At 49.2% G+C, this 27,708-nt stretch overlaps 3 protein-coding genes across 5 annotated transcripts in view; 2 read left to right on the top strand and 1 right to left on the bottom strand.

The window, feature by feature from the left end:
• The first annotated feature begins 126 nt into the window (after positions 1 to 126).
• On the top strand, positions 127 to 6,683 carry EME1 (essential meiotic structure-specific endonuclease 1). The gene is made up of 8 exons (XM_075170128.1): positions 127 to 1,135; positions 1,218 to 1,345; positions 1,538 to 1,630; positions 2,087 to 2,208; positions 2,449 to 2,584; positions 3,134 to 3,249; positions 4,120 to 4,309; positions 4,672 to 6,683. The coding sequence occupies exons 1-8, from the start codon at positions 127 to 129 to the stop codon at positions 4,846 to 4,848; spliced, it is 1,971 nt and encodes a 656-aa protein (XP_075026229.1). The 3' UTR covers positions 4,849 to 6,683.
• Positions 6,684 to 9,626: 2,943 nt separating this feature from the next.
• LRRC59 (leucine rich repeat containing 59) lies at positions 9,627 to 14,062 on the bottom strand. Of its 3 annotated transcripts, none has more exons than XM_075169679.1 (8): positions 13,807 to 14,053; positions 13,339 to 13,398; positions 12,653 to 12,811; positions 12,229 to 12,333; positions 11,763 to 11,816; positions 11,569 to 11,641; positions 10,931 to 11,104; positions 9,627 to 10,425 (listed from the first exon to the last, which is right to left on the bottom strand). In XM_075169679.1, exons 1-8 carry the CDS (start codon positions 13,891 to 13,893, stop codon positions 10,181 to 10,183), a joined length of 957 nt encoding a protein of 318 aa, XP_075025780.1. In that variant the 5' UTR covers positions 13,894 to 14,053; the 3' UTR covers positions 9,627 to 10,180. The 3 variants fall into 3 exon arrangements, with proteins under 3 accessions (XP_075025780.1, XP_075025779.1, XP_075025781.1); XM_075169678.1 differs by having other exon boundaries at positions 13,789 to 14,052; XM_075169680.1 differs by lacking the exon at positions 11,763 to 11,816 and having other exon boundaries at positions 13,789 to 14,062.
• Positions 14,063 to 16,507: 2,445 nt separating this feature from the next.
• ACSF2 (acyl-CoA synthetase family member 2) overlaps positions 16,508 to 27,708 on the top strand; it is a 37,535-nt gene continuing 26,334 nt past the window's right edge. Inside the window, exons 1-4 of the mRNA XM_075169696.1 lie at positions 16,508 to 16,657; positions 21,627 to 21,822; positions 23,227 to 23,355; positions 24,385 to 24,438. Coding sequence (XP_075025797.1) covers positions 16,569 to 16,657; positions 21,627 to 21,822; positions 23,227 to 23,355; positions 24,385 to 24,438 — 468 coding nt within the window. The 5' untranslated portion in view covers positions 16,508 to 16,568. The remainder of the gene's footprint in view (positions 16,658 to 21,626; positions 21,823 to 23,226; positions 23,356 to 24,384; positions 24,439 to 27,708) is intronic.

Below are 27,708 nucleotides of genomic sequence, written 5' to 3'. Positions count from 1 at the left end.
TTCGGACCAACCGCCGCCAACCGCGCGCGCGTTTGGACCAACCGCCACTCGCGCGAGCTTCCGCTCAGCGGGCGCCGGTTGCGCTTTTCGCTCAGGCGTGCGGGGCTTTACCTCGGGGAAAGCGGGATGGCAGAGCGCGATCCGTGGTCTGAGGAGAGCGATGAAGAGGAGCTGCCTACCTTAGCCTCCCTGCTGCAGCACTCGCCATCGCCATCGCCGTCGGCCGGCGGGTTGGACCGCCGGCTGTTCTCGTCCCCTGCTCCCAAGCCGGGGAGGGCGGCGGGGGTGGTTGTGGTGGTGAGCAGTGGGAGCGAAGAGGAGGAGGAGACGGAAGAAGAGGAGGAGGAGGAGAAAGAGGAGGAGGAGGAGAAAGAGGAGGAGGAGGAGGAGGAGGAGAAAGAGGAGGAGGAGGAGGAGAAAGAGGAGGAGGAGGAGGAGGAAGAAGAGGAGGAGGAGGAGGAAGAAGAGGAGGAGGAGGAGAAAGAGGAGGAGGAGGAGGAGGAGGAAGAGGAGGAGGAGAAAGAGGAGGAGGAAGAGGAAGAAGAGGAGGAGATGGAGGAGGAGGAGGACATGGAGGAGGAGGAAGAGGAAGACGAGGAGATGGAGGAGGAGGAGGAGGTGGTGGAGGTCGTCCCTCTGCCTGAGAGGATCAAGAGGAGGGTGGAAGTAAAGAAGGAGGTGGCTTTTGAGCTCCCCCAGCCGGGCGGTGGGGATGCAGCAGGGGGAGCTGGCCTTTGTGCTAGCGGTGACCTGTTGGCACCTGGCAACGGAGGGCCGCAGGGAGCCCTTGTGCCTTCTGGAGAAGTGTCTTGTGGCAGGCAAAATGGCACGCACGGTGTTGAGAGGCCCTCTTTGTGCCCGCTGCCAGCCTCTCAGTCTGACTCCGCAGACCAGCCTAATAGGCCCCTGGTAAGCGGAGCAAGCCCAGAAACATCCCCCCCTCCCAAGAAGCCAAAATATACTCAGAAAGACAGGGAGGCAATCTGCCAGACTGCGTGGCAGAGGAGGAAGGAGCGAGAAGCACGCAGGAGGCAGCAGGAGCACGAAAAAGAGAGGAAGAGGGCCCTTGCCAAGATGCTGAAAGCTCAGCGACCAGGGGAGTTCCAGAAATACATAACAGTGGTGGTAGATCCAGGTACTTGTCCTCACAGCCTGCATCTGCCTTATATTTACTGTCAGTTCTTGCTGTGGAGGCCTGACCCATGCACCCATTTCAGTTCTCTTGCAGGGAGAAGGTGGTGGACAGATCCTTAGTGTTTTGCAGGCTGCAAATTATTCCTGTGTGGTTGAGAGTCAGGGTGTTCCCCACAGCATCACCTGGAGGAGAAAGACTGTGTCATCTCAGGTGTGCAAGCAAAATCTCGATGTTCTTGCCCTTTTCTTCCTCCGTTATTTGCACACATTAGTAATTGTATTTAACAACCCAAGTAAATGCCCTCTAATCTTCTCCCTGCCTCAGAGGTCTGAGTGGGAGCACCAATTTGAGTGAATGAATTATAAACAGACTGTTGGTCTGGCTGTTTTCATATCTGGACAGATGGAAGGAGGAGATGAATGGAGAGAAGAACCAAATGTCCTGGTTCTGCTTCGCTTAGAGGAGTTTTTGTCCATGGTTCACAACTACAAACAGGTGAGAGTGCTTATGACTTTTGTGCTCTCGAACATGCCTTGCTGTAAGGGTGGTGTTTGTCATCTCTCTTCATGGCAGAAAGGTTTTGATGTGGGATGGAGCTATGGTTTCAGTAAACCTGAAATCTGGTTTTAGAAGCCGTTAATGGATCAAAAACACAAGGGTTGTATAATGCAAAGTTCTGACAAGCTTTCTTTCCTAGTTACAATTTTTCACAGATTTTTGAAGAGGTAACAGTGTCAAATCAAGTGGGATTATTTGTTTTTTAACTTTTATTTTTTATTTCTTTCTGCCATAACGTTATACTGAATCAAGTATTGCCTGTTTGCCCCTGAAGAGCTGTGTGAACAGACTTTTTCATCTGCAGACCTAGCTGCAGAATTGGAGCCATAGGTTGCTGGGCTTGCATGTGTAACTCAGAATGGTTTAACTCCTTTTTTCCATTGATCTTTGCAGGAGGCTGAGGGCTGTACAGAAGGACAGGAGGAGACCCTACAGAGCTATGCAGCCCGTGTGATGGAGAAAATGCCTGGGAAAATTCTGGCACTGGCAGTAGTTGGAGAAGAAAATTATTTCAGGTTAAACTTTTTTCCCTTCAAATGTTTCTGTGTTGTCTCTGGCCTTGAAAAATGCCATAGATGTTTCCATTAATTCCTTCTAGCAAAGACTGGAGCATAAGAAGTATTCCCACCCAGAACTGCTCCACTATTTGTTATATAGAAACAGAAGCAATGGTCCATCCAGCCGGTCACCACAGTGCCCAATGGGAAATACCTGGGGAAGAGCATGAACTCCCAGTCTTACATTACTTTTCTTAGGTCTCTCAGAGTTCAGTCAAAAAAGAGACTGCAACAGGCAGCAGCAAGTGGAAACCAAGAAGAGGAACAGGGAAAACGGAGAAAAAGGAAAGCTAAGGATTCTGGCCTGGAGATTACCAGAATGGACGTGGAAGAAGTGAGTACTTTAAAAACAGGCATGCAGCCATCATCTCTTGTTGTCTGCCATTGTTTGAACATTTGACCCAATCACACACTTTCCTGGATGGGGGGATTCAGCCTTCGTTAGTCCATGTGTCTGCGTACAGAGCTCTTTGGGTTCAGTTCCCCACTGCTCAGTTATGTACCTGCTCTCCCATGGACTGATGTGTCTCGTTCACCTTGATCCCAGACAATGAAATGTCAGTCTTGGTCAGCATCTCTCGCCCTTCGTGGCTTGCTGGCAAAGCCCATCAGTGCTGCCCTTGGCTGGGTGGCCTGCATATTACGAGAGCCTGCCACTGAGGAGCTGCAGCAGCTGAAATGGTGCTAAACTGATATTAACCGGCAGGAGACAGGCTGCCCCTAAATACTTCAGTGCCTTAAATTAACTGTTCCCAAAATGGGGAGAGAGTGGATGTTCTTGTCCTATAGCAAGATGTTGTGACCCTTTTTTGTTTCAGACAAGAGTTAGGTTTGATGTGAGAAGATTAATTGTTCCATTTATTGTTTCCAATTATGTTTACAGGCCTTGGTGGATCTGCAGCTGTGCAAACAAGTCCAAGTCAGCTTTTGTGAGAGCTGGAAGGATTTTGGAGAATTTGCCACTATGTTCACAAAAGCTGTAGCTAAAGCACCATTCAAGTGAGTAAGCAGATGAGGTTTGGTCATATCCTCTCTGGAGAGGCTGCACTTTCACAGTTACTGGGAGGGAATAGCAGGTACGCGGCTGTACTTCAGTATAATGCAGTATAATGATTTTTAAAGGAGCAGGCGACACAGAGCAGCTGCTAATGCAGCTCCTTCAACACAGGGTTAGTTCTTGGAAACTGATGTCCTGCCTGGGGAGGGGTGAGGACAGACCCTGGTTTCACGTTGGAGTCTTGACATCAAGAAAAGCTCTTGTTCTCAGTCTGATTTTAGGAGTGGGAAGGGAATGCAAGTAGGGTTGGGTCTTACAGCACCAGCTTTTCTTCTTCAGTATGTAAACAAGAGAGACCTTTCTGAGAACAAACCATTTAGCTTTTTGCATTGATAAGGGAGGACAGCAGCATGTTGCACAGTGATAGCTAAGAAAGCCACCCTATGGAGTCTCACACAATCCTAGCATTCCTATCACAGCAACTGCTGTATTTTACATCTCAGCCATGAGAAGAGATGAGATGTCGTTAAAAAAGACATGTAAAAGTGTTTTATTATGGTTGACAGTCAGAAAGTGAATTCTTGTTTATCACTTTTTATGCGTGTTGGCTTATGTCAGGATTGCTCCCAAGTACAGGATTGTTTCTTTTCCTTTTTCAGTAGGAAATCTGGGTCTTAAACAAGGAAATTGGTAATGCATATAAAGAAAATAGGGTCAAATTTTTAGCATTTACTTTGATGCTAATGGTGTCTATAACAGCATGGAGTGAGAAATGGCTCTCTGTCTCTGGCTATGTGACAACAGATGCAGGAATAGGATTTTCTTCATAGCCTCATTGTCTCATTTGCTTTCCCATTCTTTGTTCTCCCTAGGCGAGAGCGAGAGAAGACGGGGTTCTCTTTCTGCTTAGAGAAGGGGTGGTGCGGAGGGGTGAAGGTGGATCATTCCGGAGAGGGTCTCTTCAAAGTTTGGAAGAGGCAGATACAACAATTTAACCGGGTCAGCCTTGAGATGGCTGAGGCTATTGTGTCCGCCTACCCTTCTCCTCAGCTTCTGAACCAGGTGAGAATTCCTTAGGAATACCAAGTACTGTGTGCAGCCAGCCAACTAATGTAAGGAGTGGAGGAAATAATTTAATTGGTATTAAATTTGACACAATAATTCTGTATGAGCTGTTTAGTAAGGTAGTGAAGGAACTGATCACTTGGCACCCATTGCTTTGGCTTTACAGAGCAGACTACTGAGGGAGAAGTATTTGTTCTGCACCAGCCTGTAAGCTCACAAATGAGATCTGGGGAGAGTCCAGGTGAAAAATGAGCGTACATTGTGAAAGGGTAGAGCAGTCACAGGTGCATAGCTTTGATTATTTTTTTGAGCCATGGATGCAAATGGATGATACCGTTGTTCCTTTGTGTTGCTTTTAGGCCTATAGCAGATGCTCCTCAGAGGAGGAGCGGGAAAACATGCTGGCTAATATCCCTGTGCGCCATGGTTACGGTGTGACAGCCACCTCCCGGCGGATTGGACCAGAACTCTCCCGACGCATCTATCTGCAGATGACTTCCGACAATCCTGATCTCTACTTGGATTTCACTGGGTAGTCCCAGGGAATAAGGATTTTACTCTTTGCCTTGTTTAAGTATTCAGCTTCCTTCTGGGAAGAAGTGCTTAGATAACAAATAGAGTCATAGATCCTAGTTTAAAGACTTAAAACACATTTAGACTTTATTGTAGCAGAAGAAGGTTAGATAAAATTGCTGAACGGCTGGAGTTTACACAAGAAAGACAGTGAACATCTTCCATAAGAGCATGAGTTGGACACGGCTTATAGTAGTGATAGTTCCTTTTATTTGTCTTCCTAGAAAATAAATATTTTTGAATATAATAATGATCTTTGCTTCTTAACATGCTGTCTTGAATATAGACAGGTATGTCATCTGTTGAAAGGAATACTTTGTACTGCTATCCCAAACAAGTAGTTATCTTCTCTCTCCTGCGTGAAAAATCCTAATGCTAAAAGCAACGTGGTGCTGCCCCCCCAGCACCTGCTCTAGTGAGGTGGAAGAACTTTACCTCACAAAACAGACTCTCAGTTTTCTGCTGTGGTAGATGGGAATAAGTAAGACTACTTTTCAGACATAAATTTAGACTGCCCTGATTCAGTCTCCAGATGGCTTAATATATAGAGGGTCTTGAAATCTGATTATATGTGCTGGAATTATGAGGTCTGACCAGTTGGCAGAAAAAGCTGTCTTTTAATTAGATTGGGAAACATGCTCGCCTGTCCATGAAGCCATTAGCGCTTGTGTGCACACAAGGACAGTTGAGGTCTTTCACAACAGCAGCACTTACTGAGATGAGTGCTGAGAGTGAATTAAACTGCATCTGATATGTGGAAGTTACCCTTTCAAACCGTGCTGCCTCGAGTGAAAAAATACCCACCCGCTGCGCTAGCTTCAGGCATCCAGCAGGAGCTCTTGCCTAGCCAGTGGCGTGCTTCTGACCTGAACTGATTGTCCTGATTCCAGCTGGGACAGAGGTAACTTTCTTCCCAGCAGCTTGGGGGCGTGCTGTGTTTCAGGTTTGATATGAGAGAAGCGTTGATGGCCCATTGATGCTTTGGTTGTTGCTGGGTGGTGCTTGCACCAGGGACTTTTGGTTTCTCTTTTCAGCCTGCCATGCCCTGCCAAGTGCAGGGGAAGCTGGCGCAGGGGGGAGCACAGCCGGGGTGGTTGACCCAGCTGGCCAATGGGGTATTCTATATCATGTGACATCATGCTCAGTATAAAAATCAGGGGTGGGAGGGGGGGCTCGCCCCGTTCGTGACACGTGGTCAGCAGTTGTTGAGCAGTTGCATTGTGTATCGCCTGCTTTGTATATTCTGCTGTTATTGTTGTTATCATTGTTCTTATTACTGTTCTACTTCGTTTTATTTCAATTATTAAACTGTTTTTATCTCAACCCGCGAGTTTTTCTACTTGTGCCCTCCCGATTCTCTCCCCTACCGGAGGCGGGAGGCATGAGCGAGCAGCTGCGTGGTGTTTAGCTGCTGGCTGAGGTTAAACCACGTCAGTCCTTTTTGGTGCCCAACGTGGGGCAGCGAAGGGTTGAGATAACAACAGATTAACTAGAGCATATTAAGGAATTTATATCTGTTAACATATTAATTTCTCTGATCTGCACCATGCTTTTGTTTTTACTGTACCTGTTAAAGATTGGTGTTGGATTTTGTAGTCTGCTGCGCTCTGCAGTGATTAATGATGTTTTGCCTGGGACATTTGTTATTAAAACACTGGCATTGGGGGTTATTTGGTATTTGGGATTTGTAATGAAGCCATTACTGTGTTTCGGGTACCACCTCATGGAGACCGTTAGCAATTATACCTCTTCCTCTGAGAGGTTTTTTATGGAGGAAATAGAGAATGGCACCCTCACTACCTTCCTCTATGATGTCGTCTCCTTTGTTAAAATAACTTGTCAGTACCTTGAACATCGCTGGGTAGTTAAGATACATCTATTGGTATTCCTTGGGAATATTGTTTTGGTTTTATCCAAGGTTAGTAAGCAACTTACTTAAGAATGTCATCCAGACATCTGCCCCAAGGCTGGATAGTTATGAGTGGCAGGGTGAGTGGGATAGCATGGGCAAATGCCTAGGACGGTGGGCACCCCCAGTGTTTTGGAACTTCACCCCTGAGCAAGTGCAGAATGCTGAAAGATTAGTAGAATATTTGGAAGAAGTATGCTGTCACCCTGGCCATTCTAGGGAGACACAAATCACTACAATGTGCTGGGGCCCGGCCCACGCCTACCGAGCCCTGTTTAACACCACTCAGAACCCCCAAGGGGAAGGAAATGTCTCTGCAGCTGATGACAAAGCAACAGGCCCTGTGGCTACTCCACCCCCCACGGCAAGCACAGTGGCTCCCTCACCCCCCCACGCCCCCCAGGGCAGGCAGGGCAGCTACTCCACCCCCTGTGACAGAGAACCAATCCATGCCGGTATCAGTCACCCCTATACAAAAAAGAAAATGCACAAGAAAATCAGCTCGTTTAGTAAGGGATGAAGATGAACCAGGGCCGTCATGAGAACAGGAGGAGGAGGAGGCAGAACCCGTAAATGAGATGGTAACCACCCGATCCCTATCCCTGGGTGAGCTGCGAGATATGCGAAAAGACTTCAGCCGTCGTCCAGGCGAGCACATTGTCACCTGGCTGCTCCGATGCTGGGATAACGGGGCCAGTAGCCTGGAATTAGAGGGTAGGGAAGCCAAGCAGCTGGGATCCCTTTCTAGGGAAGGGGGCATTGACAAAGCAATTGGACAAGGGACACAAGTCCTCAGCCTCTGGAGGCGACTCCTGTCAGGTGTGAAGGAAAGGTATCCCTTCAAGGAAGACGTTATATGCCACCCAGGCAAGTGGACCACCATGGAGAGAGGTATCCAGTATCTGAGGAAATTAGCCGTGCTGGAGGTGATTTATGATGACCTGAACAATGAGCAGTTGTCCAAAGACCCAGATGAAGTCAAGTGCACCCGACCCATGTGGTGGAAGTTTGTGCAGAGCGCACCAGCGTCACATGCAAACTCATTGGCAGTAATGATCTGGAAAGACAGAGAGGAACAAACGATGGATGAACTGGCTGGCCAACTCCGGCAATATGAAGAGAGTCTCTCTTCCTCCCTACGGGCCTGTGTCTCTGCTGTGGAGAAACTGTCTTGGGAGGTCCAGCAACTCAAAGAGGATATGTCCTATTCTCCACCTGCACGGGCCAGTATCTCAGCCATTAGGAGTAAGTGTCCCTCTGCTCAAGAGAGGAGATATCATGGGTACACACCCGGGGGCACCCTGTGGTTTTACCTGTGTGACCACAGAGAGGACATGAGGAAGTGGGATGGAAAATCTACCTCAGCCCTACAGGCACGGGTACATGAGTTGCAAGGAAAAACAACCACAAGAGGGGTTCTTCCAGGAAGAGGAATGCCCCATGGACTAAGGGAATGATATCTCTGCGTGTGTATAAATCAAAAGGCAGGAAAAGTGATGATTAATTGGAATGTATTGGAAAATGTGAGACCTGAGCATGACGTAGATGGTATAGAATAAGGAATGGATACTGTCCTGGTTCCGGCTGGGACAGAGGTAACTTTCTTCCCAGTAGCTTGGGGGGTGTGCTGTCTTTTGGGTTTGATATGAGGGAAGCGTTGATGGCCCATTGATGCTTCTGTTGTTGTTTTTATCTAAACCCACGAGTTTTCCTACTTGTGCCTTCCCCATTCTCTCCCCCATCCTACCGGAGGTGGGGGTGTAAGCGAGCAGCTGCGTGGGATTTAGCTGCTGGCTGGGGTTAAACCACGACACTGATAAATCTCATTAGCCTGGCATTTGCAAACTTAAGCAGCACACTCCTAGATGGCAAAGCAGCAGACTCCTGCCAGATACTGGCAGCAATGTCTGCAGAGAGGAGATGTCACTTTGAATATCGTTTGCCGTGTTTCCGAACATTTCTGGATAGTAAGTAAGAACCTTTTAAAGAATGTGATGAATTAGACACCAAAAGCAAAGCCTAAAGCTGTTTCAAGGAAGCTTAGAAAACATATCTACTGCTAAGCCAGAGATAGGCAGCCTTTCCTTCCTTTTATCTGATATTCATGCTGTCACTTTTTTCTGCATGGTACTTGGGGAACCACAGTCTTATTAGCTTACAAAAAGGTGGCAGCCTACTGCTTCAATGATGACCTTGGTATGAAATGCTATAGATTATTTCCTCATGGCACTGCTCTTATCAGCAATAATCCCAGTTATTAGAAGAGAGATTCTGGTGACTAATGTAGGCATGGCTCAGTGGAGCCTGTGGCATGGATATTCTCTGAAACCTCCACTTACAACATTATGTGTACACTTCGTTTTAGTACTCACAAAGTCCTTAAGGATATGACAAACTTCTGTATGGTTTTCTCTGTAAAGAAATCATAAATAATTCATAGGCCTTTGCACAGGTAAGTTTTCTTCTGGTGCAAACCGCCAAACCTCCCAGCCTTCCCCGCAGCCCCAAGGCGAAGCCCTTCTCAGCCCGCCTGCCTCAGCGGGCGATGCTGCCACAGTGCCACCCAGCGCTGCCTGCCACTGCTGCAGCCGGCAGCCAGCTTGCCCGCTGGCTGTCCGTGGCTCTCAGACACCCCCTCTGGCTGCACACACAAACCCAGCCTGCAGACGGGCCAGGAGCCCTTCCTAAGCTGTAGCCGCTTTGTTGGCACTAGTTGGTTAAAATTAATGTAGTTAGAAATCATTACTGAATGTACTCAGAAATAATTTTTGGCTGCTTCTAAAAGACCTAATTAGAACTGCGTTAGCAACATAAACATCCAGTTCAGACAAATTGCTGCGAAAACTGTTGTATTGAAAATTTTCAGCTCCTTTCAATAGTACATCAGCTTCTTCGCTCCAACATATGGATGCGCAGCCATCCTACACACTTGTAATTGGTCCTGGAGTAGGCCTTAATATATTATTCCCATACAGCCATATCACCAATTTTAGCACGAACAGAAATGAAAGCAAGGAATGGATATGTATTAAAGACCTTCTACCTCCAGGATAGAGCTATAGGTACCTACGTAATGCAAGGGCTGGGTTTTTCCACTCCTATAGATTGGCAGCCTTCTGTATCTCACAATCTAGGTAAACATCCCTTGGAGGTAAGAAGTGTTCACAAGTTTAGGTTAACGTGGGCAAATAATGGGAGTTACAGGCCAACTGCGAAACATGCACAGCAAAGATGATCTGAACAATAAGTCTGCTCTGTGTGGAGTGGACCAGCAAACCAACGCTGACTGATTAAAAGCAGTTTCATCAGAACACAATTCCATAGGAATTCTGGCTGCGTAGATGGTGGAGGGAGATGCTGACGAAGCAAGCGCCCGTCCAGGACAATCACTGCTGCGAGTTCTGTTGTAGCATATTTTGCAGGGTTTTGTGGTTTTGCAGAGCAGCTAACACATCCTCGTAGAGAGTGTTCACGCTGATGCAGAGAGGTTGATGTTGCAGCTCTGTCAGCTTGCAGGCGGCCAAAGTACAGAGGACGCACAGCAGCACAAAGAGCAGGACCCTCAGCACTGACCGCGACCAGGAGTGCTTGTGCCGGGGTGGCTGAGGGGGACGAGAACTGGAGGCGGGCTCTGTAACGAGAACATTTACAAGACAGAGAAGGCGAGGAATGAATTAAGTATCTTTAACAGTCTACATTCAGAAACAAGCTGTTCAGGTAAAATAGTTCAGCCTGTGCTGCAGTTGTCTTTTGTCATGAATTTTCATCACTTAACTCTGGTTAATAAATAGATGCGCAGGATCTACCTGTTTAGGAGGGAAAGTTTTAGATTTAGTTTCATGGGCAGCAGTGAAGAGGGTGTAAAGCACCTCTGTGTTGCACAAGATCTGGTTTTGCACATATAGTTCAGTACATTTAAAAAGAAATGAGTGGAGGGAAGTTCTCCGTAGGAGCAGCTGAAGAACTTTCTGAATCTTGTAGCTCAGCAGGGAACACAGATGAAGGGGAAAAGAGCACAGCAGTAGATCTTCTAAGAAGTCCTACAGATTTCCCCCCACTCACCCCCTATTTGGGGGCATCAAAATGAGATGAAGATGAAATCTGATGCAATCCCACTCACAATGGATACTACTTACTTCGGGTCTGCACATTTTCTTTTTTCGTTTTCTTTTCCATCTCCTGTTTTGCAGCTTTCTGAGCATCATACTCCCGTCTTCTGCGTTCCTTTTCTTCTGCCTTCTCTCGCTTCCTTAGTTCCCTCTCTTGAGCCTCCTTTGCTCGCTGTTCTGCTTCACGCTTCTTCTCCATTTCTGGGGATTAATAGGAAGTTTTTTCCTTTTATGTAAAGGGTTGTCACTGCCTTCTTCCTTATTACCTGCTTATCTGTTCCCAGTTGGAATGAGGAAACAAATCAAAAAACTATGCCCTTTTTTTTTTTAAAAAAAAAGTTACATACCCTGCATTTTGCTCCCTCAGAATTAGGCTTCCCTTAAAGTAAATCCTGTGCTCTTCTTTCATATTTTTTATAGGTAACCTATAGCGCATTCCGTCTAGAGATCTAACTATTATTCAAGCAAGAAATCGCATAGTTATCCCCTGCTATCTTTCTCCCTCCAGCCCTTCTACCCTACTACTCCCAGAGTCCTCAGGATTTTGATAGTTACAAGTATTTGTTAGATGGCAATTTGTTAGATGGCAATTAGTATGTTTGGGCGTGTAAGAGAGATCAAGAGCAGTCCTCAACAGATAGCACATGACGGCTTTTTGTGCTTACCTCGCTCTGCTTGGAGCTTCCGTTGCCGTTGTCGATCCTGCTCAGACTGGATCGCTTTCATGTGCTGCAGTACCTTCAAGGTCCAAGAAAACAACCTGAGGTCTCTGCAGGAGGCTCGTTGTGCAGTCAGTTCAAAACAGAACAGCTGGAGCGTAGCTGAGCGTAGCTGGGGCTGACCACCAACCCTGACTTACCTCTACAGGTATGGCTCTGAAGAGAGCCGCACCTTCCCACGTGAATCTTTGCAGCTAAGAAACAGATCTTTCCATTAAAATACAAACATGCCAAACTGGTGCTAGCTGATACAGAGGATCACAGAACACTTCTATTTATGTGACCCTATAGTTTGCCAGTGCTTCTCCAGAGATTTTTGTACTCTGGACTATAAGCCTAGATATGGATTATTTTGTCTGATTATGCCTCCACTTTCTTGGCAACCAGCATTTAGTCCTCTCTTAACTCCAGTAATGGAAGAGAATCCTACTCAGCCCACTGTTTTGCTCTCTACTGGCACAGAAGCAGCGAAGTCAGTGCAGTGAACCTGCACCTCGCTGGCTGAAGAAACTTCAAACTGCTGCAGCAGCCACCCAGGTTGCTAAGCAAAAAGAGGAAGAACCACCACCAATACAGAAAAAAAAAGAATAAAAGCAGTTTCCTTACCTTGACAGCAGCCTGTTTACACTGCTTCTCATCCAGACAGTCTCCTGCTACTTTAGCTAGGACAGGATCAAGGGGATTGTCCTTCAGATCGAGCCACTTCAGGTTCTGCAGAAAGGAACGATAAAGGGGAGGCTGTAAGAGCACAGTAGTCTTGCGATTATTTAAGAGATCCAAAGCAGAAGCAAAGAACTACTTAGTTTTCACATGAATGAAACAGGTACGGAAGACAAGCAGAGAGCTTGAGCAGAGGTGTTTTCAATAGACGTGAGATAACTTCCACTAAGCTGTGGTGCAGAGCCAGCTGAATTTTGTAATGGGTAGTCAGCAGGATGGATGCTTTACCAGAGAAATCAACTTGAGAAGGATCACAAGACCCTGGGCTGCATCCCAAAGCTTTACGTAACTGCCCAGCAAACAGTTTTACCTTGAGCTGTGCAAAGCTGACTGGCAGGGTGACTAAACGGTTGTTCAGAAGGTCCAGGTGCTGCAGATTGACCAGGCGACCAAAGTCCAAGGGCAGCTGTTGAAGCCGATTTTTACTCAAATCCAGTTTCACCAGATGCATCAAACTGCAGAAGTCTGACTACAACCCAAACACAAACAAAACCCAGAAAAATCTTGTCAGCACCTTTATGAAGGAACCTCAGCGAAGGGAGGATGTGGAGATAGCCTGCACCTTACATAAGCCACAAACCCTTAACTTACTACAGAACCGTGATGGAGAAAAATCACTCTCCTCCTTTGCCTTGGAAGATGGAGGTGGAAAACAGTGGGATAGATAAGACAGACAGACTGACAAGGTGATGTATGGCAATACAACAGAAACAAACCCGAGACCCACTGCTGATGCAACTAGTCTGTATTCACATGGGGATCCTCTGGCAGGAAGATACTGCAATTTTCACGCAGCGCAAACCTCTTCTCTCTCCTGCCTCAGCCAAAACCACCCACCAGTACTGACCCGCCACTGACAGCAGAGTCATTCAGCCACGCCAGGATGAGGAAAGTGCCAGTTCTAAACCTCCTGGTGAACTTTTACTGAGGCACTAGTTATCTTTTCTAAATATTCCCCAGCAGACTCTTCCCCACAAAGGCTCTCTAGCACCTTACCGGCAAGGAAATGAGATTGTTACAGGACAAATCCAATATAGTAGCTTTTGGAAGAGCCGCCTGAAAGAGAAACAAAGCACTAAATCAACATTGCGGTACACCCATACCCTTCTGACACCTGCTAGTTTTGCTTCAGCCCCTGCGGTTTCTCCCGCGTCAGTCTGTCCATCCCCCCGCGGCTGCCTCCGAGGTCACGTCATATCTTGATTGATTTCTGGGTCTAAAGGCAGGACTTATCCTGAAATAGATGGGAGCAGCGGCAGCTGCTCGGACAACAGGACATGAAACCCTCCTCTCTGCTGCTTTAAATACCTGCAGGCCAGGTCACAAACACCTCCAGCACATCTGGCTCCCCTGCGCACATCTGGCTCCCCTGCGCAGCCCCTTCCCACGGACCGAGCTGGCAGGGCCGGCCTCCGGGCCTGCGGCCCCGTCCCCGCGGACGCTCACCAGCTCCCGGACCGGCACCTCGTTCAGGTCGCAGAGGCTCAGGTCCAGCTCGTTGCCGTCAAGCTTGTCCTTCAGGCTCGGCCCCTTCCCGCCGCCCCGCGACATGGCCGCCGGCACCGCCGGGGTGCTCCGAGAGCCGAGAACAAGGGGATGCCGGCCGGGTCGTGTCGGCGCGGAGCGGGCGGGGGCGGCTCGGCTCGGCTCGGCCCGGCTCGGCTCGGCCCGGCCCGGCCCTGCCACCCACTTCCGCGTCCACGTCCGCGTCCACGTCCGCGCGGGGCCCGCCAGCCTCCAGCCGCGGGGCCGAGCGCGCCCCCTGCCGGCCCGGAGCGCGCCGCCGGCTGAGCGGAGCGGGGCGGAGCGCAGCCCCCCGCGCCCGGGGCACCCGCACCGGCACCGCCTCGGGACACCCCCGCGAGCCGCAGCCAGCCTTTCCACCGCCCCCGCACCCCTCGCCAGGCTGTCAGAGGTTCACCGTCTGGTCAGTGGCCTCCTACGTGAAACTGCCCCACGAAGGAAGATCTCTCACCCCGGCCCCATGGGTGGGTGAGATTCACACCCAGGCATTTCACCAGTCACACACCACCCCACGAAAACCCAACCGTTTAATGACTAATAATCCCAATAGGAACACAGAAATTGAGTAAGCTATACCACATTTTGCAATGGCAGATACCGGTGCTTCAGTCTCTTCACAGGCTCCATAATGAAGTGGTGAATTCCCTTTTTGCTGGGCTGTTATACCAAGATGTTTCTCTTCACAGGGAGGAATGTGCAATTAATGTTCCCGCTTCAATCCAAAAGCAGAGCACTCTTGTCTCGACTGACTTGCTGTTGGGGGAAGGGAGATTTTTGTCTTTGAAATGTGAAAAACTAGCTGTGGCTGCAGAGGGGACGCTGCGTGAGGCAGGTCTGAGATCTGCTGAGGGTCTGGGAATGTCTCCAGCCCCTGGCTGGCATGGCCAGCTCATGCCCCGCACGGCCGCAGTAAGGACCTTTAGATCAGGATTAGATTGACAGTTTTCATCCCGCTTCCCTCAGCAGTTCCTGCTCCCTTCTCCTTGATAATGTTCTTGCAGCCTTCCTCTAGCAGAGTACGCAAATGTGCCCCATGTTTGTCTGTCTCAGGTAGGTTTGAAGTCTTTTTAGACATGCACAGGAGCTCTATTTACATGTCAGTCCCACTAAAAACAGTAGCTAGGTGAATTTATGCATTTCCGCAGATGATGTAAGCCTATATGACATTCATGGCCCGAAGTTACCCTTTCACTGTTTCAGCACAGAGCAATTATCTTTGTTAGTATTTCAGGAGCACCAAAGTGTGCTCAGTGTTGTATAACCACAGAGAAAAAAAAACCCAACATCTGGGATCCACTGTCACCGCTGCCACTAAATTCCTTGTGAACAAGATGCACACCGGGGAAAATCCTTCCTGCTTCTAAAACCAAGTATCTAACACCAGAGGTCTGGTTGCAGTCAGTATTTCACCATGCGGCTGTGTTACGAACACATTTATGGTTTTGGTGTCTGAGATACACCCATTCTGAGGCCAGTATCTATGCCCTTGTTTGTCAGTGCCATTGTTCTCGACATGGTACAGACACAGTGTGTCTAGACACATGGATCTCCAGCTTCCACCTGGGCAGAGCTGCAAAATGGCAGCCAGCCCTCACCCAGCTCAAGCAGCCCATGTCTCAGGCCAGCACTGATAGCTCTGGTTAATGCCCATATGGTATTTAAAAGACAGACTGTTTTCCAGGATCAAATTTATACTCCAGCCTTTTCACGAGGATTAATTAGCTTTTGGCCATTGCTGCAGGCAATGCCCAGAAAGGCTGTCAGTCATTTTACATGGGGAACGATGCGTGTGTCGCTTCTTCCCTTCAGCAGCAATGAAGCGGAGCAGCACTACTCCTGTGTCTGGGTGCTCGGCAGATCTCAGCACCGCAGTGCTCCTCGCCTGGGTGCCTGCCCATGCCTCTGCCCTTAGGTCAGGGGATCTCAGCCTGTCCGGCTCTGGAGTAGCTCTGCAGTTCCTAGCTGGTCTTTCTTCCCTACCTTAGCAGGGTGCAGGCAGGCAGGGAGTGCCTGAAGCTCTTAGTGAGGCGGTATCTGTGGTAACTCATTAAGGGGATAGGGCTGGAAATCAATCAGTGACTCACAGGGCTCAGGCACCAAGCAATACAGATGGAGAAAAGTGGAGACAAGTGGTGCTGGTTGTCTTGCACCAAAGTCCATGGTAGCTAGGGTGTGGGGCTTATTTGGGGTGCACGGAAAGGCCAGGGTTGGGGTGTAGAAGTGGTTGGGGTTAGGCAGAAAAAGGCTGATGGGGCAGTCTGGAAAAAAGAGAGAGCGGAGGGGGGAGATAGTGGGATGGAGGCGCAGTGCGGGGACCTGGAAGCTGGCAGAGGATGGGGCAGGTGCCCAGTGGGGCTCTGTGCTGCCAGCCGTGTGCCGGGGGGGGGGTGTCCCCCGCTCTGCCTGGCCTGAGCCCCCATGCCCGCACCCCCCCCTCTGTTGCACGCCCTGCTGCTGCTCGCCCCCACGGCCCGGGCAGAGCGGACGCTTTCTCTGCCCCCCGTCCCAGCAGGCGCTTCCCCGCAGCCGCAGCGCCCAGGCCGCAGAGGGCCCCGCGGCCGAGGGGAGCCGCAGGCCCCCCGAGGCGGGGCCGGGCCGGGGCCGAGGCGGGCCGCGGTGCGCACCGCCCCTGCGTATCGAGCGGCGGGCCGGGCCGGGCCGGGCCTGGCTCCAGGCCCCTGGCTCCTGCCGCCCTCGCAGGCATGGCCACGGCGCGGCTGGCAGCGCTGCCTCGCCGCGGGCTGTCCCTCCTGCGCCCGGCAGGCGGGCGGCGGGGAGCCCCGCCGGGCAGGTAGGGACGGGGGCTGGGGTCCGGGGAGAGGGGGTGGGGGGGACGGGGCTGCAGGGGAGGGAGGGTGTGGGGACAGGGGGCGTGGGCTGTAGGGGATGGGGGGCTATAGGGGATGGGGAGCTATAGGGGACAGGGGGCCGTGGATGAGAGGGGATGGGGAGCTATAGGGGGCAGTGGGCCTTGGGTGAGAGGGGATGGGGGGCTGTAGGGGACAGGGGGCCGTGGGTGAGAGAGGATGGAGAGCTATAGGGGACAAGGGGCTGTGGGTGAGAGGGGATGGGGGACTGTAGGGGACAGGGGGCCGTGGACTATAGGGGATGGGGAGCTATAGGGGGCAGTGGGCCTTGGGTGAGAGGGGATGGGGGGCTGTAGGGGACAGGGGGCCGTGGGTGAGAGGGGATGGAGGGCTGTAGGGGACAGGGGGCCGTGGGCTATAGGGGATGGGGAGCTATAGGGGACAGGGGGCCGTGGGTGAGAGGGGATGGGGGGCTCTAGGGGACAGGGGGCTGTGGGTGAGAGGGGGTGGGGGGCTGTAGGGGACAAGGGGCCGTGGGCTATAGGGGATGGGGAGCTATAGGGGACAGGGGGCCGTGGGTGAGAGGGGATGGGAGGCTACAGCGGATAGAGGGCTGTGGGGCTTGGGGATGGGGGGGCTCTAGGGGACAGGGGGCCGTGAGTGAGAGGGGATGGAGGGCTGTGGGGGCAGAGGATGAGGGGACTGTAGGGCACAGGCTGTAGGACAGGGATGGAGGCTCTAGGGGACGGAGGCCATGTGTGACAGATGATGGGGGCTATAGAGCAGCTGCAGAGCGATATGTTTGTCCAGCTAAGTGGGTGGCTGCTTGTAGGGAGGGCAGGTTCAGCTGGAGGGTTTGCTCTCAGTGTGTGTCACTGTCCCTTGGCTCCCCTAAAACCGCTCCAAAGTGGCAGAAAGCAGGCTGCATCCCCTGGGTCTGCCCCCCACCCTGGCCTGGGAGGGGACCAGGGGCAGGGATGAGCCCTGCGCAGCGTGCGGAGGGATGTAAACATGTGCCTAAGGCTGAACGTTCTTTGTGTAGCAGCTCCATCCTGATTGCAGAAACGTGAAATGTATCGAACAGCTTCTCTGTCCTCCTTCAGCACTCTGACTTGCGGGCTTCGTTGGGCAGCATCCCTGTCCCCCTGTGGTGCAGCAGGGTGGTGGGGGGCACTGGGGTGCCAGCAGGTCCAGGACACTGAGGAGCTCTGGGGCTTGGGGGGTCCGGCCAGGCCTTTGCCTTGCTTTTGTTCAACGCTGCTTCTTGGAGCAAGTTCGTGGGAAAGAAGAGCAGTAGGAACGCAACTGGCTTTGGGAAAGGCTTTGAAGCATTAGCTGATATTCAGAGCCTGGTACTCACTGGGAGGTATGACTTCAGGGAGCAACTCCCCAAGAACTGTGGATAGTGGGTGTTTTGTTTCAGCTGGGCTGAGATTAGGAGCGAGGTGGCTGAAGCCCATGTGTGCGGCTGGAGCCAAGATTGCTGTATCAGAATCTGTTCTTAGGAAACAGGATCAGAAGTGAAGCACGACAGAGAGTTCACTGCAGTTTGGACTCCGGCCCAGAATTGCGAGTGAAACTGAGGGGCAGAAACACAAAGCACTTGGAGAAAAAGACACTGTATTTAGAGGAGTAAACTCTTTCTAGTAACATTATAAAAAACTTTTAATAAAGTTGTTAAGCAGTATTTATCCTTTTGGCAGGAAGAGTGCAGAGGGGAGAAAGGCGCAGTGGAAAATGTAACCAAAAAGTCTGCTGCAGTTGGAGTCTGAAAGGTCTGGGGACTTGATCCTTCCTCAAATCAAATGAAACAACCAAAAGTAATCAGAACATGGTTAACTCTTTAGTCAACAGGGTTGTTTTAAAGAGTAAAGAAGAGGTAAGGATAGAATAGAGCAGGATTAACTTTCACCACAGTCTTACTACAGTTGTGTTACATAAAAGACCCAAAAGCTCTTGATTTTGGGGGAGAAGCTCCTGGTAGACATCCATGAACAAAAGAACTGGCTGGGGAGTCTGTGAACCTCTCCGAGTATGAACTCTGCAGTCAGGACAGTTTGCAAGCCCTGGGAGGGCAGGGCCTTTCATCCACATGCAGAGGGGATGGCACCACAGGTCAGGTCGATGTCCTTCACAGCTGCAAAGCAGGAGCTTGCTTGTGTGCTCGTCATAGGGGACAGGAGGTTATGCCGATGCCTCTGCCTCTGCCTTGTGTTCGTCTCTCGTCCCATCTCTATAGAGACTGGTGAAGAGTTAAAAGTGAAAAATGAAGCTGGTTATCTTATATCAACAACTGTAAAGTATTAGTTGGGGCTATTCAGAGATAAATACAAAGAGCTCCTAGGATTAGTTGAGAGTGCTTGCTTCAGTCTGATTGTTTCAGGCAGGAGTGCTTTCTGGGTCTGCCAGCATTCGGCTGCTTGCCTGCCTTTCACACGAGGCGGGAGGGTGGTGATTTTTTTCTTTGTCTCTGATGTTTCTCCGTTCAGTTGTGCTGCTGAACTCCAGGGTTATGGAGTTTTGCAGGAGCAGCCGAGTGCTGGGGCTGGCGCGTTTGCAGGCACCGCAGGCTGTCGTGCTGTTGGAATGTGTTGCTAACAGAAGACGTGTGCTCTGCAAGAGTAGTTTAACAGTCTACACTGAGACCCAAGAGCAAGCAGAGTTTTATTTGCTCTCCTCCGGCTGAGGCAGGGAAATGAGAGCTGCTGGAATATCAGTCCATTGGACCATTGGTCTTGTTTTATCTCCAGCACTACCAGATGCTTCATAGGAAAAGGTGGAGGGTGAATTACTTGTTTTCTGTAACAAAGATGAACAAAAAGATTATTTCTAAATCCTTTGGACCCTTTATTTGTAGAGGTCTCTTGATACCTTCTTTCAGATCAGATGTATATCAGATATATATCAGATATATCAACTTGCTGTTTGCTATAGGCAGGAGGGAGACCGACCCTACATTATTTCCAGCTACTGATGATGCTACTGATAATGAACATATGCTGTATCTGCCTCGTTCCTTCCGTTCTCAACCCTCAGTGCCTCCAACAGCCTGCTGTGTTTTATCCCACACCTTTCACCCTTACCATGGCCAGGAAATCAGTGATACAGAAATGCTGAAGCACATGAGAGCATCAGACCAGAATTCAGGGAGCTGAAACTAGATGACAGCTGTGAATTTTGCTTTCCTTAATGTATTTGAGAAAACCATGTGAGCGGGCACTTTGAGAGGAGTTAGTGACTCTGGGTTATGAGCATGAGATATCTTAGGCTCTAGTTTCAAAGCTGCTGATCCTTTCATTTGAAGGTGTGAATGCTTGGGACCTTTGAGAGCAATCTGCATGTGTTTTCACATCATGAGGGGTATCAGCAGTATTTTCGCAGTGTTTTGGAGTGCAGGGCTTTATAAAGACATCTTTTACTCTCTTTGATGCTCTTTCTTCCCCATGTTTGGGGGTAGGGAGGAAGCCGTAGCCATGAAGACTGGAGGTGGAACTGTCATTTGGCTCTGGCTTTGCACCTTCTTGCATTTAGTGTGAAAGTCTGGTTCCTGCGAGATCGCTTAACCCTGTCCTTCCTGGTCATCTCCTAAGGCAGGAATGGAGGAGCTGAGAGCATGGAGGAAGGCAGGGAAGAAGTGAGGAGGGACAGAGAAAGCGGGGGGCTGCCAGGGGAGGGGGGCAGTGTGGCAGGGAGTGGCTGCTGGGGCAGAGAGGGGCTCGGAGCAGGAGGAGGTGGAGAGAGAAACCAGGGCAAGAACTGCAGCGCTTGGATGGTCAGGAGCTGCGGTTTGAGGGGAAGTCACTGCTTTTCCACTGATGATCAGACCTCAGTGAAAGCCTTAATGACTTTAAAATTATTTTCCCTACCGCCCTGCCCACATCTTCTCATTGCTGCCTCTCCTAACTTTGTTCCCTCTCCAGCTTGGCCTCCAGCTCAATGTCTCTGCTCCTCCCAAGGACTCTGTCATGCCATTCCTGCCCAGATACTGCTCTGCTGAAACATCTCCCTGCTCTCCTCCGCCCCTCGGGTCCCGTGTTTGCAGTGGGTGTAGTCTCCTCCACCCTGTGAGCCTGCTGTATTATTGCCTCTGCACTTCTCCCACCTCATCTCGCTGGTAGCTCCTTGTTTTACTGATGCTGTCTTCAGTACCATAAACTCTTTGCGATCTAGTTGGCAGAGATAGTAAAGCGTGTACAGCCAGCTTGCTGTTGTATACACAGACCATTACTTTGCAAATGCCTCTCAGTTACAGCTCAACTTCTTTGAACTCTTCTAAACAGTTTTTATTCTGCAGGATTAGACTCTTCTCTGCAGACCGTTTTGGAGACTGATAAAATAACGGATCTCTGACTTTAATTTCAACTTTCTCTTTCTCAGCCGTCTGCTCTTTTCAGCAGAGAGAAGCCAGTCAGGGGAATTTCCTTACAAACTCTTCTGATTGTGTTCCTTCCAAGTTATTTGCACTATTTAATGTTGCAGAAAGACCAAACCCAGTTGCCATCTCTCAGCAAAGTCTATCATCTGTCCAGATATCCCAAAATGTCCAAGGTAGCTTTCACCCCAGGTGAATGACTGTAGGACTGGGCTGTGCCCGGTCTGCAGGGCTGGTGCAGGCTCCTTCCCCATCAGTGAGCAGGGTCCTGGTTTCCAGTGGAGGGATGGAGGCTCTGCCTGTGCTGCCTGCTGGTGTGAGCAGGTCCAGGTGGGTGCACGGGGATTATCGAAGCCATCTGCTTGCCCAGTGCCCCCCCGGCTGCTGCACGTGCTTTCCAAGTGCTTTCAGAGGTCTTCCTGATCTCGACCCACTGAAGTGGCTGCCTGTGGTTCTCACTGGTGTGGGGATGTGCATTGAGTACTCCTGGTACGGTCGGCAGGTTGACAATCCTTCCAGATGCGGAGAACGGTATTGATGGGTTATATTAAAAAATAGACTCTTCTCCTTTTCTTTCACAGTGCCCTGCACACAAGGATGCTCTCTGCCTCCCACAGGGTGACCAATAGCTATGTCCAGGGGACCTTAGACATTCCGCTTCTCACCAAAACCATGGGCCAGTGCCTGGATGAGACTGTTGAGCGGTTTCCCGACCGCGACGCCTTGGTCTTCTGCCGAGATGGGGTTCGGAAGACGTTTGCTCAGTTCAAAGAAGAGGTGAGTGCCTGGTTCGCCCCTCGGAGAGCCCAGGCAGGTGGATAATGGCAGCAGCAGGCGTGATGGAGAAATGGAAAACGATTTCATCACTCAGCTCAGGAACGAGGTTTGTTGTATGCAGATCTTCACCCTGGCCCTGAGCAGAGGATAGCACCTGATAGCACCTCCCTAGCACACACCAATGGCTGTGTGCTGTCTTTGTCCTCCTTAGAGTCTTGAGATCAAAGAGAGAAGGAGGAGTATGTAAAATTCTTGCTGAATATTCCAGAATGAACTTTCATACTTAAAAATTATCTCCCCTATCTGATGTGTTATGGGCTGAGTCATGGTGTTTTTTTCAACTGGAGTAGGCTCCAGCTCTTGTATTAGTCACTCTGCTCTGACTCTCAGAGGTCCTGAGTGTGTAGAGGTTTCTAGTCCAAGCACAAAGGCAAAGTCAAGGACTTGGTCTCAATATCATGTGCAAAAACGTGTGTGGGTGTATCTATGCATGTGTATGTATGTGTGCATATTACATATAAATATATGTTTATATGTATTCTGAATGGAGGGGCAATATTTCAAGACTAACTACCTGGAAAGTTTCTATTAAATGTATGATATGATCTTGGATAGGAAGAATTGTTTGGGGTTTTTTTTTTTAGATTTATTAGTGTTTTGGTTACATCCATTCAGATAAACAAGATTAGCTGTGTTCACCCTAATTTTAAAAAGTAGGCTGTAATTCAGAACTAAATCAGCTGTTCCTCAAATTCATATCTCCTATGAGGTAGATTTCATAAATTCATCTGAGAACATAACAAAGCTCTACAAACTTTCCTGAATACCTCAGAATATTTATACATACATCTGCACACCTGAAACATGCTTACCATCTTGCAAAATAAAGTAGTCATATTAATATAGTGGCTGAATGCAAGTTAATGAGGCTAGGAACCCCAGACTGGTCAAAAATCACTTGATACAGTTTTCTTCACCTGAGTCCTTTCAGAAGGAAGTGGTATGCCAGAACAGAGGCAGATCCAATGGTGTAGATGGGCCCAGCAGCTTAATCCTAAATTGAGTTGATGAGGAGCTAGACACTAAATAATCTTTGGGCAAGAATTAATTTGCAACTATTTGTACATAATTGCCTATTTGGGTTTCCTTCCTGCTTTGTCGTATTGTTCCACACTTGTTATTTTTATGCTTTCAGTCAACCTGCTAAGCAGGGGCTGGGCTGTGCTCTGTGACTTCGAAGATGCTGCTGCTGCAGCAGTAGGCTGACAGACTGCAGCAGAGGTACATTCTGTCTGATTTCAGTTGCGAAGGTGATGCTTCTTCCCCAGAAAGCAGTTCCTGGAAACAGATATCCCCCACTACATCCTGTGTGTGATCCTCAGGCTCTTGTCCTGTATTTTACAGGTGGACCAAGCAGCAGCTGGGCTTCTGGCGCTTGGCCTGAAGAAGGGAGACCGACTAGGAATGTGGGGTCCCAATAAATACGAGTGGGTTCTCATGCAGTTTGCAACTGCCCAGGCAGGAATCATCCTGGTAAGCAGTTTGCTGTGTCTGCGTTTTTAGCAGTCTGTTGGGAAAGGAAATGGAGACAAAGAAGCAATAGGAGATACTGGAGAGTAAAGCTTGTTGTCTGTTTTTCCCATGCTCTTACCCAGCATGTTGGCTATAACCGAATCCAGTATTTAAACAAGATCTGTGCAACCCTCTGCGTCTTTATCCACTATGTAGGAAAGCAGACTGCAGAAGAGGAGCAGCAAGAAATGGACTGCTGTGAACTAGCTTGCAGCAGCTGATGATAGATGGAGACATGCTTTTGCCTGTAGCACCATTTTAATGTAACATGCTGCTGTCCTAAAGTTAGCAGTTATTTAGATCCCTCCTAAGTAGGACCTGTATTGCTTCATGGTGCAAATGCTCGCTTAAAAATGTAGTCCAAGTTGCATATCCCGAAAAGCCAATTTTCATTTGAAGGTATGACCTGGCACATTCACCAAAATCCATCTTATTTATACAGTGCACCATAGTAAGGACTGCACTGTACCTTCTGGCTCGTTTTCTTCATCATGGTTCATACTGGTGCCATCCCCGTAACAGGGTGGATGAGCATAGGTCAGTATGAACCTGATGTGAACTCAACTCCAGTGGCCAATACTGCTTCTGTGGAGAGTTGGACAGGAGAAAGCTGGTATTTTCGTGGTTGTCTGTTAAGAAACCTGACTTGCTCTTAAGTTTTGAGTCTTCAGTTCAGTGGATTGAATGTCTGCCTGGGAGACAGGAGGTCTGGTTTCGGTTCCTGAAACTCTGTTTTGACTATCTGACCTCACATAAATCTCTTTTCTTTTCTGATTGTTTTCATTCATGCAAACACAAGATTCAGCTAATTTTTGTGGTGAATGTGAAATCCCTGTAGTGGGGAGCTCTTAGTTCTGCGTACTGGAGAGGAGGAGAGGCTTTGAGTGTGGCTTGCCCCTGGGAGAACTTTTCTGTTGGAATATGTGTTAGGGGAGAGGGTTTTCAAGGCAAGGGTAACTCTGATCAACCTTCTTGTTTCTTCCTCTTAAGGTATCTGTGAATCCAGCCTACCAGGCCCTTGAGCTGGAGTTTGTCATCAGGAAGGTTTGTATGGCACTTAGAATCATAGAATCATTAAGGTTGGAAAAGACCTCTAAGATCATCGAGTCCAACCATCAACCCAACACCACCATGCCCACTACACCATGTCCCTAAGCGCCTCATCTACACGTCTTTTAAATACTTCCAGGGATGGGCACTCAACCACTTCCCTGGGCAGCCTGTTCCAAGGCCTGACCACTCTTTCAGTAAAGAAATTTCTCCTAATGTCCAGTCTAAACCTCCCTTGGCGCAACTTGAGGCCATTTCCTCTCGTTCTATCGCTGTTACTTGGGAGAAGAGACCAACACCCACCTCGCTACAACCTCCTTTCAGGTAGTTGTAGAGCGCGATGAGGTCTCCCCTCAGCCTCCTCTTCTCCAGGCTAAACAACCCCAGTTCCCTCAGCCGCTCCTCATAAGACTTGTGCTCCAGGCCCTTCACCAGCTTCATTGCCCTCCTCTGGACACGCTCCAGCACCTCCATGTCCTTCTTGTCGTGAGGGGCCCAAAACTGAACACAGTATTCAAGGTGCAGCCTCACCAGTGCCGAGTACAGGGGCACGATCACCTCCCTGCTCCTGCTGGCCACACTATTTCTGATACAGGCCAGGATGCCGTTGGCCTTCTTGGCCACCTGAGCACACTGCTGGCTCATGTTCAGCCGGCTGTCAACCAGCACCCCCAGGTCCTTTTCCTCTGGGCAGCTTTCCAGCCACTCTTCCCCAAGCCTGTAGCGTTGCCTGGGGTTGTTGTAGCCGAAGTGCAGGACCCGGTACTTGGCCTTGTTGAACCTCATACAGTTGGCCTCGGCCCATCGATCCAGCCTTTGGTAATACTACCAGCAATTACTTGCTGGTAATACTAATTTATTCATTATGAGAATGTGTACAAGCAGCCGCCTGTTAAAGGGGATAGTGGGGACACAGTCCAGATGAGCTTCTGGTTAAGCACTCGTGTATATCAGGGATTGCTGGCCGGAGAGCAGGGCTGGTGGTGGCCGTGTAGAGGGAACACCACCACGCAGTGACCAAGGGGAGGGAGCTGCAGTTAAGTGGTTGTTGCTGTTCCCTTTGGCTGCCACCCTGTCCGTTTGATGGAGACTTCTGCATCCTTCTCATCCCTCTCTCTGCTAACAACCATGTACTGCCAATATTACACCAATAATAACCATACCAGCCAGCAGTCGTTTACTGGGGAATGAGGAAAACAAAGCAAGACTAAATATCTGACCCAGGGACTGTTCTACCCAAGAAGCTGGCAGCCAGGACAGCAGAGACGACGTAGTAGCAGAGCGTGGCCGCAATCTCTAGAGGCAACATCTGTCTTAAATCAGTTCTGACTTTCCTACGCTCACACTGCAGCCTGCCCGGGAGGGAGAGCGCGGTGCAGCTGTCCTGCCTGACTTGGTGCCATCCTGCCTGCCCACCGCTCGGGGCAAAAATCACCATCTGGGATTTTAACCTTAAAAGTAAAAAGGAGGAAGGCTCAGAAAGGGCCAGCCTACTTGGTAGCTTGTTTTCTCCTTCCCAGATGTGTCCTAGGCCTTGCTGGCCTTGAATTTAACCTGGTTTAAGTCCTAGTTATTTCCACTGCTTGACATCTTTCTGCTATCTGGTTGTGGCTGCCTCAGCTACCCTCGTGTACCTGCCTGGGTTTGAGTTTGCAATGTGCAGAGCGCCAGTCAGTTTAAACTGTTCTGGCTCCTTAGCTCCAGTAATGAGGAATCCAGGCTACTAAACATTTGACGACTAAAAATTAATCCTAGAATTAAGAAGCTAACTTGCTCATCTGTGGTTTGTTCAGCTTTAAATCAAAGGCCGATGTTAGAAGAGGTGGAACCACATCTGGGTCTTCCCAGCACCATCCAAGTTCTGGCTTTACCTAGAAAGAAGTGGATAATTTCTAGCAATAAAGAGAGGCTTCTCTTGCATCAGTAACTCTGTAATTTCATTGCTGGGCTGCAATTTGAGTTCCCATTTCATCCTTCATTTAATCCTCTTAAGGTAGCTGGTGTCACTCCTGTTTTCATGTGTTAAGATTGTACACAGTGCTGCGGTGAAGCATGTCTCCTCCAGTGTGGATGTCCTCCTGCTTCTCTCACCAGGTGGAAATGTGCATGTCAGTGCTTTCCTTTTTCCCCAGTGACACTTGGCTTTTGTTTTCCTTTCCATCTCTTTGTGTCAGAGTCTGCTCTGATTTCCTCCTCCAGTGTAAATGTGGAGTGTTGATGGGGTAAGAGCAGAAACGTGCTTCGGCTCCATTAGGGATTACTCTTGTCTCACCCTCCCAGGTTTGCTAGTGTTCCTAGCTTTTCCATGTACCTTTGGCACTGGGATCTCTGGTATCCCTCAACCCCTAATTATTTGTTTGTGTTTGTTTATTTGCACACAAAACCCCTGAAGGCTTTAGGGCTTTGTCTGTTGGATCCTGTCAGCCTGTGCAATCCCTTCCTTGCTCCATCAGGTTCCCTCCCTTTGGTATATACAGAAATACATGCTGAATAACCATTCCTCTGATTCCTGCTGTATTTCCAGGGCTTTGTAAAAGCAAACTGATGTCAGCACTTATGTGACAGGTCCTGTGAAGAAGGGTCTGCTGCCATTCAGGTTGAGACCAAGTGGGAGATGCCCAACTAGAGGGCTTATATAGCATCTGCCCTGCAGGATCCTTTCCTCCTTAGTGTCTGTTCCGCAAAACTAGTTCAACCAGAATACTAGTTTGAAGGAACTAGTAGTAAAAAGTTACAAAGGCCCAAAACATCCCAGAACAGACTCAGTCCCCTGGGTTCTGGGCAGGCTGTTCCAGAAAATAGAGCAAATGTTTGTCTTCCCTTCTGACAAACCCCAGAGGGTACTTACAAATAATTTATTGGCGTAGCCTCGGTCTCCTTATTTCATGGACCTTGGGAAAATAATGAAAACAACCGAGTAAATCATTTATGTAAATAGTTTGTTTGACAATAATGCGTTTTTTGGAAGATGAAAGTAGTTTGCAAATCTGGGTCAAATGCAGCAAATCTCCTCTGCTAAAAAAGAAATAGAAATTCCTGGAGTAATTAAAGTGCTTTGTTTCAGGATTATGTAAATGTAAAGGTTGAATGAAAAACGTTTTAGTTTTCAAAATAGCTAACGCTTTAAAAAGAGGTGGAAAGATCTTAGGAAACACCTTAAAAAAACCCACAACAAAACCTTGGCTTGACCTGAGAGGCAGTCTTTAGCTTTCCTTGTTTTTCGAAAATTCCTCAAACACCCTCATTTCAGATACACTCAATTGA

This window comes from Calonectris borealis, chromosome 20 (assembly GCF_964195595.1).
Source record: "Calonectris borealis chromosome 20, bCalBor7.hap1.2, whole genome shotgun sequence".
Taxonomy (NCBI): Eukaryota; Metazoa; Chordata; class Aves; order Procellariiformes; family Procellariidae; genus Calonectris; species Calonectris borealis.
This window is presented reverse-complemented; position numbering and strand designations above follow the sequence as displayed.

What these genes read in the sequence shown, in the direction of transcription:
- EME1 (XM_075170128.1), top strand. Translation starts at nt 127, where the DNA reads ATGGCAGAGCGCGATCCGTGGTCTGAGGAGAGCGATGAAGAGGAGCTG. An exon ending in AACAGTGGTGGTAGATCCAG is followed by an intron (nt 1,136 to 1,217) that starts GTACTTGTCCTC and finishes CACCCATTTCAG; the next exon opens with TTCTCTTGCAGGGAGAAGGT. An exon ending in TGGTTCACAACTACAAACAG is followed by an intron (nt 1,631 to 2,086) that starts GTGAGAGTGCTT and finishes TGATCTTTGCAG; the next exon opens with GAGGCTGAGGGCTGTACAGA.
- LRRC59 (XM_075169678.1), bottom strand. Translation starts at nt 13,893, where the DNA reads ATGTCGCGGGGCGGCGGGAAGGGGCCGAGCCTGAAGGACAAGCTTGAC. An exon ending in AGGTGCCGGTCCGGGAGCTG is followed by an intron (nt 13,399 to 13,788) that starts GTGAGCGTCCGC and finishes TTTCTCTTTCAG; the next exon opens with GCGGCTCTTCCAAAAGCTAC. An exon ending in ACAATCTCATTTCCTTGCCG is followed by an intron (nt 12,812 to 13,338) that starts GTAAGGTGCTAG and finishes TTTGGGTTGTAG; the next exon opens with TCAGACTTCTGCAGTTTGAT.